Here is a 16,836-nt window from a genome sequence, read left to right as displayed (position 1 = left end):
TCTTCCCCGGGAGGGTGCTCCAGTGCAAAAACGGTCACAATATTTGCGCCAATCATGCTCCCAAGCTACGAAATAAGTGTCCCGTCTGCCGCACTTCGTATGGACGGTATTCCTGCAGAAATTTACTGGCCGAAAATCTCGCCGCCTTGGAAACTGGACAGATTGAGGAAGAAATACCAGATTTAATTGATAGACGTCGCTTTTGGTAAGTATTACATGTAAATGTTTCGTTGCTTAACTCTCAAAATTTTTTTGATAATATTGTCACCGGCGGAGGTGACAATATGCACTTCTGGTCATAATTTATCACAGAAGGGTAACATATACACAGAGACAAAATCCCGCTCAGCCCCAAATGTCACCGATCTGGTAACAGAATCTAAGGTAATATTGTTACCCTCAGAAAACAATTTTTTACTATAATGTTATAATGAAGACGTTTTGTCGCCAATGGGAGATATGTAGGTCAAAAATTCACAAGTGCCAGGCACACGTGACGTCGTTATTTAAAAAAATAAATACTTCCAGGAAAAACAAATCAGATAATTTAGATAAAAATTCTAAAAATTTTTTAAAATAACGACGTCACGTATGTTTGGTACAAGAATTTTTGACTTATCTCCCGTTGGTGACAAAACGTATCCATAATCACTGCCCAAAAATAGAGCAGTATAGCACCTCCGCGGGTGACGATTTGCCTCAAAATTATTTACAGTGTAGCTAAAAGAAACCACTTGTAGTTATTTCTTGCATGTGGTTACATCAAGCCTGTACTTTTCGAGATATATTGTGCCCTTAATTTACATAAGAACATCTGTTACATATATTAGAAAGATTTGCTTCACAATGATCTCTGAATTTCGGATGCCAAAATCACGTGTAGATTTACTTAAATAAAGGATCTGCTCCTAAATAAATCGCATAGGTGCGCAGCTTCCACCGGTGGCGTCCGCTTCAAACGAGAATTTGTTCCGACGTCCGGCAGCCGTTCCCGGACATCGAAAGCTGCAAACTTTTGTATTAGCCTGGCTGAAATTCAGTAGGAGCATGAAATCCTTCGAAGTGAAAGGGAGCTTAAAAATGAAATTTTAAGACGCAATGTTATACTAATAATTTGATAACTTAAGTCTTCAGTGCTCTTCTTCAACAGGGATGCTTACCCAGAACTTGACAGAAATGCGTGGGAAGATGAAGCTGAACGTGAACGTGCAGAAATAGAACCGGAAGATAGTATCAGCAATAGCGAATCTTCCGAATCCGTCGAATCGTCCGAATTCGACGAATACGGCGAATCTTCTCAGACCGGCGATACGGATAGCCAACTAGCTCATTTCTTGGTCGAGTATCTTTTGCGAATATGTTTGTTGTTCATTGTATTAACACCTACACTCATAAGCTTAATAACCTTGTCCATATTTTTATGTCACTGGACGTATCTGAGTAGCATTTTCGCTATCTTTATCTGAGTAGCATAAAATGTGGCCATTTTTTATGTACCAATTATGCGTGAACTGCGTGTGCAGAGTGCATTTAAACTAACTGTTTAAATGTCTCGCTACAATGGACAATTTTGCAAAGATTTATGGGTTTTTACCAATAAATCTGCATTTTGAATATTTCAAAATGGAATTTTTAATCATTATTCAATTCTAATCTCAAAACTGATCAAACATAATGAAAGAGTTCGTAAGATGATGAATTAAATTTTAAAGGGAAAAGTTGGGTAATTATGTTTCTCAAATTATGTTTCTCAAAATTATTCAGTATTGAAAAACTTACCCTGGTAGTGAGCCATTTAAACCACACTTTATGTTCGTAATACGATATAATTAAAAGACGAAAGTAGATATTACGAAATTTTTATGTAATGCGGTAATTCAAGATCAATATGCTCTCATTTTTACGAATAATCTGTAAAATTTGACTTCTCTAAATTTATCGAGAAATAATGGTCGACAATAGCCTAGCCTGTTTTTAATGCCCGCGTTAAAACGCAATATTTAAATCAGAGAGTTATATACCTACTTATTTTAATGTCATTTAAAAATTTCCAGAATGAATTACCCATCAATAAAGAAATAATTAATATGGAAATTTCCAGATAAAAATATTGTTTCAAAATAGTTTATTTATTTGCATTCAATTTTTTACTGTATGTTTAATGTACAGATTCCGACAGATACTTCAAGATAATGCTCTCATTTTTATGAATAATCTGTAAAATTTGACTTTTCTAAATTTATCCAGCTATTAATTTACTCTCGAGCTATTAATTTACGTGTACTCTTAAAAATAATGTTACACTTGTAAGAAGCAGCTACACTCCGCATTTCATATTAAGCAAGTAAACTATGTACACAAAATCCAGGGTAACCTTGGTTTGATAAAAAAAAATTTTCGGGATTTGGTGTACTGTACTTAATTTAGAAATCAGAGTGCATTCACGTTTCAAAATTTTTAAGAATGTGTGTCATTTAAACAACGTGCGTATGTAAATGTGTTTCGGTCATTAATAGCATTGCCAACTTTTGGTCGTGTCGATAGGGTCAAATCATGGTAAAATCAGCCTTTTTACTTACTTTACTCGGTTGGCTATCCCTCGCAAAGTGAATTCCCAGAAAGTAGCCCAGCATTGGAGACAAGACCTTTTACAAGTTTTGTTTATTTATAAAAAAGGTACTTCGATATTCATATACGTGACTACATATGTCCGTCCGTCCGTCTGTCCGTCCATTCATAAGCGATATATCTCTAGAACACCTCAACGTAGTCAAACGCGGTTTTCGCAATTGTGCTTCCAATCTGTATTTCGGGGTCGAGTTCGATAATGGGATTGATAGGACCTCCCCCAACCAATGGGTGTTGTCCGCAACTCAATTCCACCTTAATTTTCATGTAGGAAGTCATTTCAACGGAAATTTCATCGTCAGGGAATGGTCATGCACAAGACAAAGTGTATATTTTCTGAATCCTCGCGCGCACACCTATTTAACGATACCACTTGTGGGGTTTCTTGAGACTTGAACTGTCGCTACCTTTAGTGTAACAGGGATTTTCCTTTGAGAATTTCCAAAAATGCTCGGAAAACAATTAGGAAACTTTTGGTGTAAACCGCATTCAAAAATATTGACCCCTCTTTGCGCTAGAAGTCGCAGACCGAGAGATTTTTTCGACTTTAAGCTCCTCCCTCTCCGCCGGGGGCGGAGTAGAGACGGACTACTGCCACCCTTGGTTTCAGAAAAATCAGCTCTACAAAGCCTGTGAACCTTATCCAATTCAAATTTTTTTCTGTCTTAACAAATTCCGGTTGAAATTATTGTTACTCAAAATTTTCATAATCCAAGTGTAACTTTAACACTATTTAAGACATTGTCGTTACTCGGGACTTCCTGGTAATGTGAAATATTAGTATTTGTTCACGGCCTTCAAAGAATCCCGAATAGATTTTCCATAAATTTTCAACTTATACAAATGTTGGACCAAATCGTTCACTTCTTGTGGCTTCAGAATATCCCTACTGTCTCCCCTTTTCATGGCTTCATCCAATATTTCCAACTGCTTCTTATACGAACCTCGAGAACATTCCAGGTGTAAAAGCATTTGCTCAGACCCACCAGGCTTAACTTCATTCCTCTCCTCAGTAACCAGGTGGTCCATGTACTCCAGCATGACGTCATTATAGGGCTTAATTGCATTAGACTTGGGAAAAGCTGCAAATTTCGAATTGGCCTTCACAATCTCTCACAAGTTCATAATTCTGCTCATTAATCGTTTCCTTTGTTACTGTAATCCCTTTCGGGTTATCCTTCAAAATCTCCTTATTAGTCTGGATTATTTTCGAAATTTCTGCCAACGGTCGTGCCAGCTGAAGTACAAGTTCTCTAGTGTGGTTCAAACTAAGGGTGCTTTGAACAGGATGAGGTTTCAGGGTCGAAATATGTCTCAACATTCGCTTCGTCTCATTGCTTGATCTGTCCCAACTTATTGCAAAATTTTCCATCTCGTCATCCCAAAATTTCACGAGCTGCGCTACGTTCTTCACAACAGCTAGATAACGGTAGGCCTCAGAATCAAAGCAGTAGACTGTGTGTGTAGAAAGTGGAATCGAAATTCCGCTATTCTGCTTGAAAAGTTCCCTCAGGGCCAGAATTGTGTCCCCCGGACGGTAGAAAGTGCTTCTTGTATGAGTAAAGCAAAACATAATATTATAACTGGCATCACGGTGGAGATATGTCAGTAGCTCGTTGATGTAGAATCGGAACATGACAGTGAGAACAGAATTATTTGGTTTAAGCAGGATGCAAATCCCATGCAACTCTTTGAAACAGGAAAGGGTGCTTAAAATGTTCTGAAAATTTTCCCTGTCCTTCTCTACCCCACTAGAGTCTCCAACTCCTGGCGTGTCGATGAGACGGATGCGGGTGTCACCGAAGTTATAGGTGTAAACTTTACTCTCTTGAGTTTGGGAAGCGCCGGCTTTCTTCACCTCATTCTTGTCCACTCCAGTGAAAACATTGATTTCATTAAAATCTTCGTCCAAAATGGTGAATTCCGAGTGTATCAGGGAGCAAAAATTGTTACGTTCTGCCTCCTGCAACGATTCAAAAGTGAGATGGTTGATGAATGCATTAATCCAGGTCGACTTTCCAACACCAGTCTCTCCTAGGATGAGAATATTCATCTCCTTGAAAGGTTGGAGGTTGAGCCATACATTTAACGTCGTATCCCTTAAACCCGACGCCATGGTTTGGGTGTGGACACTTGAATTCGAACATATTAATGTAGCCTTTACCACAGCGGCAGTAGAAAAAATTATCATAACCGTATTCAATCCCTTGTTTACATTTCCAGCATTCCCACTCGTATTCAATAGTTGGGTGACATGTACGTCCGGGGCAGGGAATTACAAGGTTCGCTATTTTCCTGGGTTTTTGAATGATTTGCTTCATGTCACTGGTGCATTTCGCCACTGGGATTAGATTGATCGTTTCTGTTCCTGGGTCATGGTTTGTTTCACAACGTTTATTGGAACCCCACCCTAAAACACATTGTTAAGTAGGTAGTTAAATATGTACATGCCCAAGGTGATATAAATTATTGTAATTATGGAAAGACGTGTAGAAAGGCCTGCCAGGTGACATTTTTTTAAATTAATGTTTTGAGGAGTTTGATAATCTAAGATTTTAGTAATTGCAAAGCGTTGTTTGATTGTTGTAAATTCTGAGTATAAATTCCCAAAATTTGCTTCTTTAATAATATTGTTTCAAATTTCTTTAAAATTTGTTTCACGAGGTGTATTGCATGATGTTTCATCCGAAATATTGTTTCACAAGAATTGGGCCCGAAAATGAATATTCTCAGGTTTTCCAGTTTCCTGCCAACAAAACCCAACCACTCTAAAATACTGGTTTCCCAAACTCCTAAAAAATGCATGTTTTGTTTTTACAAAATTGCCACTTCTCAACACTTGGTTTACTTTTCAAAAAACAGGATCCAAACGAATCAGGAACACTTGGGAATGAAAAATTTAAAACTTGTAGACAGTGAAATTGCATGCCGTGTTGTTTTCTCGAGGTCGTTAGTCTCTTACATAAAGTTTTAAAGTAATCAGCGTCTTGTCCATTTCATACAAAGGTACAACTTTCTAATGTTCTGCATACCTTCAAAAATTTGATAAGCTTTTTTATTACGGCTAACATCATCCCCTAGAGCGTCCATAATTACTGGTATGTCATCATCGGTCCTTAAGTCACGTAGAATTCTAAGCAATCTGTCAGCCTTATTTTTTCCCCCGTAAGTTTTGACCTTAAACAACAACACCTCGATTAAAAACTCTATAACAATTAAGCACTTATAAACAAATAATGCAGAATAATTTACCAGCGAATCCATAGCCTCCTCAGTAATAATTTTATTCACTTCGAGATGGTTTAGCAAAGATTCACTCACATCCAACGCATTTCTGAGAGCCTCGTAATTCTCATTAATAATGGTTTCAAGAATTTGATTCGACTTTGGCGATGCCATTGATAAACTGCAAACTTTTTTCTTAACAAATCGAGATATTTAACTGATAAGAAACTTGTACTGAATTACTACGATGATTAAATTCCTTAAACGTAATTCAACTTGGACATGATATGACTGAAGTATCTTGTTTTTTGAGATGACAAAAAGAATAAATTCAGGGTGTGGCAATCCAGTTGTGGAATGGAGCCAAAATGGTGGCCCTGCGCTCTTATCTCAAGTGGGCAACAAACGACTGCCGAAACCACCTCGAGCATCACCCTGGTCAGATTAATGTTGGGGTTTGTCTATTTTGTACTTTACATAAGGATGAGCGACAGTTAAATTAATGTAATCTGTAGAATGAATATGCAGATACAACGATAAGAAGTTATTCTCTCGCTTATTTATGATATATGTCGCTGGCCTATCCTGAATACATAAGTTGAAAGGCACGAAATAAAGATAGTAATTATTAATTTGTTCTTCCCATGTATTTAATACATGGGCAGAAAACAAACTATTCGGGCCATGATGCTGCATATGGACATATGTAATATGTATCATACATAATGTATGAGTCGTACATGCATAACACGAGCATCCAACTCGTCAGTCATTTCCATACTTAAATTCATACATCTCGATGCACACACAAATGTATATCCACACCTGATATGCGAAATTTTATATGTATATTTGCATACGTGTTGAAATATACATTCCTCACTCCAGTCTTCGTCGCGAGAAGATAAGATAAACTTTAAATAAATAATGGTTCACTCAAATTCAGCACATACTTTACACTCATCACTCACGTCACAGTTAACATCACCTCATACACACCCAAACTTTCGCAAGTATGTAGTGTCCACCCCCACATCACACGTTCACGAGTATTTAAGTAAGTTAAGTTTGAATCAGGTTTAAAAACAGGAGAAATGTCATTCCGGTACAGAGTGAAGTCAAGATTGCTGCCTCAATCGAGCTTCTTAAAGGACACGCCGGGGTCAATTTCCATCGACCTTTCTGCCCATGCGGAGGCCGAAGGTAAATACGTCTTATTAAGTGGTATTTATGTGTCAAGTTTTAAACCCTGTATATTAACTACACTCTTATAAATGCAGTATTAAAGTAGGGATATTCAGACACTAAAAAAATCGGTAGATTCACCTATAAATATTTTGTCTGTACGTGCGATAACATTACTCAGGGCTTGTTACCATCCTTCCGGTATGCGCGTACTACGGCCGGTAATGATTTAATACCAGATTCGTAAGAGCATATTTACAAATTTGTAAATGACTACCAAACTAGTATTGACAAGGTATTTGTCAATTTAATCCCATAAGTACATAAGTTAGATGCTATGGAGACACATATGCACACCGATATCAAAGTTTTACCATGTCGGTAGTATATTTTTAAGGGCCCGTGTAATTTTAATAGAAAGCGGTAACACAGAAATTAATGTCTGCATGACTGCAGATTTCCAAATTGGCTATAAATAAACTACCGCATAATTAACCTTTTAATTCCGATGGAGGACAATTGTCGTTTTCTTGGAAATGGTTTAATTCGGGAGGAAGAAAAAAGTCGTCCTGAAAAATGGTGGTCATGGTGGAGGACAATTGTCGTTTCCGGAAGGTCATTGATTTTCATCGTTTTCTCACCAAAAACGTAAAATATCTGTCATTCTGGGGGATTTCTCTCATGCCAACAAAATGTTAAATTTGAACATTTTCTTGCCGAAAAATGGGATGTTTTCCGATATAACGCAATGTTGAAGTTTGGATTTTTCAGTATTCTTGAGTTTTATTCAAACTACCGAATTCTTCCTCTCGCACCATGACCACAACATGCTTATAATGTATCCGAATTAATGCATTTCCTTGTTGTTAATCATCCTCCCTTAAGGGTTAAGTAAATACATAGACTGAAAATACACAGGTTCCACGGGGACGGGTGAGCGAGGTTCCATAGCCAATGAAGGAGACGAGGACGTCGTTCAATTCCCACTTTTCAGAAATGTTAGTCAAAAAAAGAGAATTCCGCCCAATCGGGCTAGCACAATTCGCCGAAATGGTAAAATACAACTATATAAATATGTAAATATTCCACATTTTCATAAATTTAAATCCTACAGATTCTCCGCTAGCCTCACCGACTGCGTCGGATCCGCCTAAATGGGTCGAAGGCGAAGAAACTCTTTCCGACAGCGAGCTCAACATTAACAGTAAATATCAACACTGACAAGGGAGGTCTTTTATTGGGGGCTGTCCATAAATTATGTAACGTAAAAATCGCGATTTTCGAAACCTCGCCTCCCCCTTTAGCATGTGTAACATAGGGACGATCATTTAGACCTCCCCCCTCTTGCATTGCGTAATTTAAGGACGGCTCCTTGTATGCCCTCCAATTTTGAACAAACTATTCTCAATCCATCAAAACCATAAGTAGTACGAAATTTGCAAACGACACGATCTAAATGTACACCTATTTTCCATGGAAAATACGTAGAATTGGCAAGTTTAAAACTTCGTGGCAGGTTTTCTCCTCCTCGGATGCAAATATCGCTGCTAATAAACGTGCCCATTTGGAGATCGTGTCTTTTGCTAATTTCGCACTCTATAAATCTGTGCCCATTTTTTTTTACTAATTTATTCAAAATCCGGAACCATGTGCTGGGAAACGTCTTCATACAATACCGTCTTAAACCTTCCACTTAATCATATCTAGTCGAGCTCGACTTTGGCTGGATATTCGGCTGGATGGAACGAATCGTGTGGCTCACCATGATCATCAGTGTGAGCTGGGCCGTTTTCTACAACTTTGAGCGCGCCACTTCCGAAGTCTGCTACATTTATGGGGATGAGCACTACCCATTCAACATCCTCCCCTCCCTGTCTCGCGCCATGAGCTCGTTTCGGGTCGGAAAATTCATCTGGACCGCCATCATGGCCGGCGTCTTCGTGGCACGCCTCCTCTCCAATCATTTCCTTCATCGGCTCTACGAAGCCTGGTATTCACGCCTGTTCATTTTTATTCAAATGACTGATTATGATAACGATTGGAAATGAATGAGTTTGAATTTCCCTTCATTCAAATGAAACGGAATGAAACCGCTTTGTCGAAATATCTTATCAATCGGTGTGTATGTCTGTCTGACCGTTCGTTCGTTCGTTCCTATATACATAAACCTTTTCATTATTTTTTCATTTTACTGATCATAATGGCGAATGAGTAATATGAATGAGTATGAATTTCCCTTTATATGAGTGAGTGAAAATGAATGAAATATTCCCTTTTCGGATCTGAATAATGGGGTGAAGGGAGAAATGAAGTCGAATGAAATTAAATAACATAAATATGACTGAAATCCTTCATCTGGAACTCTGAATTACTAATTTTCTAAGTGAAAAATATTTTTTGAACAGGTATTTCGACAACTGGTTTAACAAAATCTACCTGAACGTCGCCTATTTGCTCGATACCCTGGAAATAATCAGTCTCGTTATGATTCCCGCCTTCTCTTTGGATTGCGACCCGGGCGAGCACTCCGTCTTTTTCCGGGTCTTCATCGTCCTCACCTTTGCGGCCGAGTTGCTCCAATATTTTACCAAGTTTTTGAAGCGAAAAGTAGGAATTGTCCTGCATTCGAGGGACGTGGACAATTATTATAGACAAATCGGGGTCCTAATCATTCTCCAGATGGTTTTTATCGCTTGCATGGTAACCGGATACATGCTACACGATCGGCTTTGTGGGGACCTCATGTGGTCCATTTTCACGGTGTCAGAGTATGTCACGGTCGTTATTAATGTCAGATTTAAGAGAGATACGGTATTATTTGTCAAATAAATAATGTGCACACTCTAAATACAAATGGATAAAATTTACTCAAGGTTTAGTAACAAAGGAGGAGGGCGACACAACAATTACATAAAATTTATCAAAGCTTGCCTAAAATTTGTCGAAAGGCTAGACAAATGTAACACAATTGTTGTGTAGTTCTCTATTTTATTTACTTAAACTAGAGTAAATTGTGTCACTCTTTATTTAGGGTGTACTCATGTACCATTTTAATGTATTTAATTAGTCTATCCATTAGTCACTATTTATTCAGTTGTTGAAGTCATTGCTGGCATGTTGCACGAATCGTGCAGCACGATCGACTTTATGGGGAAGTTATGTATATCATGGTCCTTATTAATGTCACATTTAAACGAGACACGGTACTTTTTCTCACATAAATTATTTAATTGAAGGCTTTTCACTTGTTTAAATAAATAATGTCGACTCAAATTTGTCATTTTTAATAAGATTATTCCAGCAGTTATTTTTTGTTCTTATTATGCATTTACATACCCTGTACAGACTTGCTAGTTTCTGGATCGGCGCACCATTGGTGCGGAAAAATAGCGTACCGAACCACACCTCGAACCACACCGGTGTGGTTCGCGGTGTGGTGCGCTGGTTGGGTGGCCCGGTTCGCGGTGTGGTGTGGTGGTTCGCTGGTGTGGTTCGCGGTGCGGTTCGGTTTGTGGATCGCTGTGTGGTGCGTGTTGGTTGTTATTGCAAAAATCCACAAATCCAAACCCAAACTGTCTTGCTCGTAGGGGAACTCGCAACAACTAAACAGCTAACAACTTTTTGGACTGACTAGCTTCCAACATTGTTTAGAGGGAAAATTGTTAAGGTTGCGACAACTTCCCTACTGATGAGTTTTAGGGAGTTTTTTGGAAATTTGGAAATTTAATTGATAATGCTCAAAATTTTATGTTACTATTTTTACTATGAGTGTTTATGGGAAATCTAAAATTGTCTAAATCGTGCCGAGTTGCATGTAAAAATGCTCTACATGAAGAAGAGATTTTAAAAGTACATATCTATACATGCACAGAGTGGGGGAATCACATGGTGGACATTCAGTTTTGGGCTTCACTGTATATCTCGATAAATTCTCGAAATAAATATCTCGAAAAAGCCAGTATAAGTAATGAAGAACTTAGAACACGTTTCTCCATTTTCCAATTTTGGACATATTGGGCATTTTAGCCGGCCAAAATATGGTGCTCAGAATTGGTTTCCAGTATTTCTGGACGGATATTTTAAACATTGATTAAGACCACTGCGAAACACTGGGATGATTATCAAAATTGATTTTATAAAAAAAATCAATATCTGTAAAATCGTATCGATTGTCAAAACTGCCGGTAACACAAAAATTTTGAACTTCAAAATTATTGTTGTCGAGTAATTTTTTATAATCGAATAATTTTTTATAATTTTTATTTTTTTTATATCGCGGTGTGGTGCACTGCGTTTCAGATTTTGCCGGTGTGGTTCGTGATGTGGTGCGCTAACCTAAACTAGCAAGTCTGACCCTGTAGTTAAACGCAGGGCCCGAGCTTGCCAAAAATCTTACCGGGGCAAAAAAAATTTGGCGCCCCTAGCCGCTCGCGCCTTCGGCGCTCGCAGGCTATGCTTTTCCTCGGGCTAATAGACGAGGAAAATCTTCTTCCCCACATTTGCGAAACAACCAAACAATCGTTATTATTATCTTAGCAAATAAATTAACTAGACCTACTAGGGGTAATTAATAATCAGTTCTTATGCTATGGGCCCTATAATAAATTGTAAGACATTGACACTGTTCTGCCTCTCATATTTGACGCTCTAGCAGCTACCTAATTTTCAGGGTAGTACCGGAGCAGGATTTTGGTTCCAGGGATGTCCAAAACACACGGTTTCAAAATACAAAACGGAAATACACTTCAGACTTTTCAAAGTCCAAAATACATTAATCAACAAATACTTGCACTATTAAGGGGTGAAGCGAAGCGAAATTCCTTTATGGGAATGTCTTGTATGTCTGTAGACAGACAGATCTGTCTGTCGGTCCTTATCTATAACTTTATAACAAATTCGAATATGGAGATTGGATTTTCGCCAATGTGTTTCTAATTTTTTAAGTACGTATGAGTTCGAACATGGGCGTTGTAGGTCATGGCGCCACGGACGCCAACGGTCAAAGATGTCGAGTTTTTTGTCTTAACCGTTCCAGACGTATTATTGGAAGTGGATTTCAAAAATCGCCATCATTTCGACGTGCGGTGCGCGTTGACAGTGTAGACGACGCCACATGTCGAAAATGTAGAATTTTTTTGTTTCGGTAGTTTTGGACGTAGCTTGGGTAGCCCATTTCAAAAATCGACACCATTTTGACACGCCATGACCGCGTGACCGTGTTGCTTCACCCCTTTGCTACATCTCGTTTGGAACGGTTTATTTGTTGTCAAAACATAAAATACAGTGTGGCTATTCACGTCACTAAAAATCGTTGGTTCGGACCACATCGTCGCAACTTCTCAGTGTTGGCGAAATGTGTATAAGCTGAAGATGAGAGGAGAAATGAAAATTTCCCTTGACGACGAGTTTGTGAAACTTGTGATGATAGATGCACATTGCTTCGTATATTTCGTAACAAAATAAAGGAGTCTGATTGTTTGTCTTCAAAGCTGACGTGAATCCCAAAATTATTTAAATATTTTTGAAAATCCAAAATACATTCCAGGCTTATGGATTTACTAGACTTGGCCTGATCACTCAGAAATTAAATTACAAAATTGCATTTACTTATGTACGCAACCGATTGCATTAATTAGTGTAATTTATAATTTGAAAAGTAATCCAACTATTTTAGGAACTTGGTTCAATTGATAAATTACAATTACAAATTGTGAATTGTTTTTTTCTGGACAAATTTCATTTCATTACAAATTAGTAATTGTAATCAGGGTTTCGATTGGTAAAAACCAAATTGACCAGGGCACTGGGAAAAAGTGAGGAAAGGACACTTTCAGCGGAGCTGCACGACCCCTCACCATGAAGTTTCGTTATTAGCAATGTTTCGTGTAGTGTTTTCATGATTTCTGCAAAACTTCATGTGATTTGAAAACTCATTCATCAAAACTGCAAACTTTAGATAAATGCAACTTTTGACGAGAACCGCTTTACAAAATTTTGACACATCGTTAAGCTGCGAATGGCAGCCGGATTGATAGAGCTCCTCCCACTCACTTCTACAAACACCGAGAATCTTACTAAAATCAAAATTGTGGCTATGCGAAGTGATTCTGGTTTTCATTATTGTCACTCACAATCGAGTGACAAAACCGTTTCCGAGTTTTTTTTAATTCTCAAAAAATTTCAGGATTTCGCGAAGTTTTAGCCCCTCGCAGTTAAACATAACGTTTGATCGGCCAAAATGTCGGGCTAAACTCAAAAGATTCTTCTGTTTTTAGAATTTCAGAAAGAGGTCACACAAAAGATGAAGTATATGTAGATTTTCTGAATTCCCTCACCGACACCTTGCTAACGGTACCCCACCTGTGGGTTCATGTGAGACTTGACCTTTCCATACCTTCAGTCTCAGGTCGTGAGGGTCATGTTGAGAGTTTCAAGAAACGCTTGGAAACGGTTGTAGGAAACAAAATTAGGAAATTTCTGGTGCAAAGGGCGTTAAAAAATATTGACCCCTCTGTGTGCCAAAAGTCGCAGACTAGGTTAGTTTTCAAATTTGAGCTCCTCCAACTCCGCTAGAGGGGCAAAGTACAAGCGCGAAAATTATGGCGTCGGTCTCAGAAAAATTAGCTCATTGCACCCTGAGAGCGTTGAACAAATCAAATTTTTTCCGACTTAACAAATTCCTGTTTAAAGTATTGTTAATTGTATTATATTGGTATTGGTATGATTTATTCCTTTTTTCCGGCCTCTTCGGGCCCATAAAGGAGCAAATTTTAGACATTAAATGAGTCACAAAAATTACAGTAAGATGAGTAATTAAATTGACATTCATTAAATCTGGGAGTTCGATTTGATAAGATGTCAGTATTTATAACAAGGTCAATTATTTAACAACCATCGTGACAGAGTAAGTGTGTCATAAAAGTGTGTAATTGTTGAGTCAGCCGAGATTCCAGTCCATGGTAGAAAAATTTGAGCGACGTGATATTGGTGAAGGAATGTTGTTGTGAGGAGAGGAAGCCAGCCCAGTCAGATTGAGATGCGACGTATGTATGTTGATATTTTGGAAGGGAGAAGAAGTGTCTAGAAGAAATTATGACATCCGGTCGGTGGTAGGTAGTAAGAGGGGGAGGAGACAAATGTGATATGGAATCGTGGGTGCTGTTGCTCATGCATACCTTGCCTACCGGAAAGGGAAGAAGAACAAAGTCCACGCATTGGAGAGTGATGACAAGTCGTAGAACGCCTCCTCCATCGAAGATAGAATTCGCCACATGCTGTTGAAATGGGTTACAGCGGCCGCCACGGGGTCCCGATGTGGTCACGGATTCCCAACGAAGCCCGACCCCCAGGCGTCCCTTGGGTGGACACGAATGATGATGGCTGGAAGAGCGTCCTCTGTCCCGGCCCCCATCATTTGGTGAAAAACGTTGCAAGATGTGGCGAAGAAGTAACAAAGACGTACCCGGTCCTTCTCATGGATGACAATACAGTTCGGCTTTAACAAGACGCACACACAAAATTCTGCCCCCCACAAAATTATGAGATGATTGTCCCGTAGTGTTGACGAGTGTCAGAAAGATATACTTTCAATAGCCTGGGTAGTTTATTGCAGTATTTTCAGTGCACAATTTAACAGTTTACGCTTTCATGCGCAAAGCGCAAGGAAAGAGCTGAGTAAAGTGTGTAGTTGTTACGTGGAGCCGATTGAAATGCAGAGAGAAAGACTCGACCACTCTCCTCCGTGTCTCAAACCGAACTCAAAGTATTGTTAATATGTGTACAGAAACTGGAAAAATCAAATTAAATTAAATAAGCCACGAATAACTTTAACTTTTACTTTAATATTTATTGTTTGCCTTTAATATTTATCTTTGTTCAACACTGGAAAATTCAATTATATCTAGTGTAAAGGAGGGCGCCTACCGGCGCCCCCCTGAAATCTGGCGCCCCGGGCAATTGCCCCGCTTGCCCTCCCCAAACTCGGGGCCTGGTTAAACGGCAATAATAAGTTCGCTAAATATAAGTACGCAACAATATGTAGGTGCGTTCTAGAGACATCCTGCGTGCAGACGAACGGACCAAACTATAACGTAAAGCAGTTCACCCAATTGAATAATTGGATACTGACAAATACATAGCATTTTAAATGTAACCATAGTCAACACATTATTTACGTCAATTACTAAAAATGATTTTAAGGCTATTAAATTTGCGGTTCCATGCTCAATTATGCATAGCTAGCAGAGGCTCGATTAAACGCTATCTCACCCTCGTTATACGCATATGTAAGTCGAAAATCAGCAAGTATTGCAATTAGCTGCCACTAAATACAGTCGTTTATTTGCTGATTTCAAATAAGCAAATACATAAATGTCAATTTGCATATCTATGTAGCTTTACAGTATTCATACCTAGATGCAACGAGCACAAAAAGAAAATTAATGCAACACCTCCTCGCAAATCCATAGATAAAATTTATTTCTCAAAATGCTAAAAAATCTACTTTGCATTTCCATATTTTCAATAATACCCCACTTTACTGCGTTATCCCAACAGAATCTTCAACTTTCTCCGAATATTTGGATAACGATGTTCGTATCAAATTCTATCCGAGACTCAGCAACTTTTCTAGAAAGTGACTCAGTTAACAAAATTCTATTAAATCTCAAACGTTCCGATTACATAACATTGCTGATTTTTGAACGTTTTTCCAGTTCAAACAACAGTTCGGGACAATTGTCATTTAACCCCCCACGAATTTTGATGCGCTATTTAAATCCAGAAAATAATTTACGGCTGCAGGTACACTTTTGTGAAGGGGAAGAACCTGATATAAAGTCTTGGTTGACAGGGGAACCAACCCCCCAACTTGATATTATTTATCTTCAAAATCAAAATCTACTAAAAAATTGGAGAAATTCTTTCAACGCACTAATGGAAGCTGATACCCCGACGTATATCCTGGTTACAACAGGTTAGTTACACTCTAAACAAATTTGCGTTAAATTTAGACACATTTATGTACAAACTCGATTTAGACTTTAAGTAAAAAAATACGTTTTTAATCTTATTAATAATTTAAAATCTGACTCCTCAGGGCAGCAAAAGGAGTCACCTTCATTCCTCCCATTCTCCACTATTCTTATCACAAATCCTATCTCGAGTACTGAGCCGTTTTCTAGATTAACCTCTCTTAATCAAGAAATAGTTTCAATCAACGATCTGCCCGCCCTTTACGCTCAACAAGAAAAGAATTTCTGCAAAGGAAAACTCCTATTCCGCACTGTCCACGGCGTAAAATTCCTCAACTTTGGCTCCCTGTGCGATACTTACCCAGCATTCACCTCACGACCTGAATGCATCCCTACATTCCCGCTATTATTCGCGTTAACAGCGGCACTAAATGCAACACTCACGCTACGCTCTGTCCTCACCGAGGCCGAAAAAAAGCTCGATTACCACCTGCCAGAACTATACTTTCGGCGCGTTTCCAGCCAAGGAGAGCCCGCCACAAGTATTTTAGAAGAAGAGCCACCCTCCTTCTATTTTATTGAAGACAGCGACACCGTTCTTCCCGTGTATTGCATGCCCAACGATGCTGTCGAGTTTAAGAGTTCATCTTCAAACTTCTTGTTATCGGTCGATCTCTACAGTTGTTTACTCATCCTGTTAGCGTCCCTCTGTTACGCATTTGTTCAGTTCGATTCCGCCGCAATTTTCCACCTAGGTCGTGTCATCCTGCACCAATTCCATGCAAACGTACGAATCTCCGGGATCAAGGCGTGCCTTACACTACTC

The 16,836-nt window shown here is 38.7% G+C and overlaps 2 protein-coding genes across 3 annotated transcripts; one reads left to right on the top strand and one right to left on the bottom strand.

The window, feature by feature from the left end:
• Positions 1-2,108: 2,108 nt before the first annotated feature.
• Positions 2,109-6,280, bottom strand: LOC110862488. 2 transcript variants are annotated; one of them, XM_035845591.1, is made up of 4 exons: positions 5,881-6,280; positions 5,661-5,805; positions 4,844-5,038; positions 2,109-4,760 (listed from the first exon to the last, which is right to left on the bottom strand). In XM_035845591.1, exons 3-4 carry the CDS (start codon positions 4,852-4,854, stop codon positions 3,695-3,697), a joined length of 1,077 nt encoding a protein of 358 aa, XP_035701484.1. In that variant the 5' UTR covers positions 4,855-5,038; positions 5,661-5,805; positions 5,881-6,280; the 3' UTR covers positions 2,109-3,694. The 2 variants fall into 2 exon arrangements, with proteins under 2 accessions (XP_035701484.1, XP_035701485.1); XM_035845592.1 differs by having other exon boundaries at positions 2,109-5,038.
• Positions 6,281-6,784: 504 nt separating this feature from the next.
• Positions 6,785-10,311, top strand: LOC110862507. Its single transcript, XM_022111696.2, has 5 exons — positions 6,785-7,056; positions 7,957-8,091; positions 8,153-8,242; positions 8,746-9,028; positions 9,444-10,311. The coding sequence occupies exons 1-5, from the start codon at positions 6,948-6,950 to the stop codon at positions 9,865-9,867; spliced, it is 1,041 nt and encodes a 346-aa protein (XP_021967388.1). The 5' UTR covers positions 6,785-6,947; the 3' UTR covers positions 9,868-10,311.
• Positions 10,312-16,836: the final 6,525 nt, after the last annotated feature.

Source organism: Folsomia candida, unplaced genomic scaffold (genome assembly GCF_002217175.1).
Source record: "Folsomia candida strain VU population unplaced genomic scaffold, ASM221717v1 Fcan01_Sc059, whole genome shotgun sequence".
In the NCBI taxonomy this organism is placed as follows: Eukaryota; Metazoa; Arthropoda; class Collembola; order Entomobryomorpha; family Isotomidae; genus Folsomia; species Folsomia candida.
Note: the sequence above shows the minus strand (reverse complement) of the source record. Positions and strands in the feature narration are given on the sequence as shown.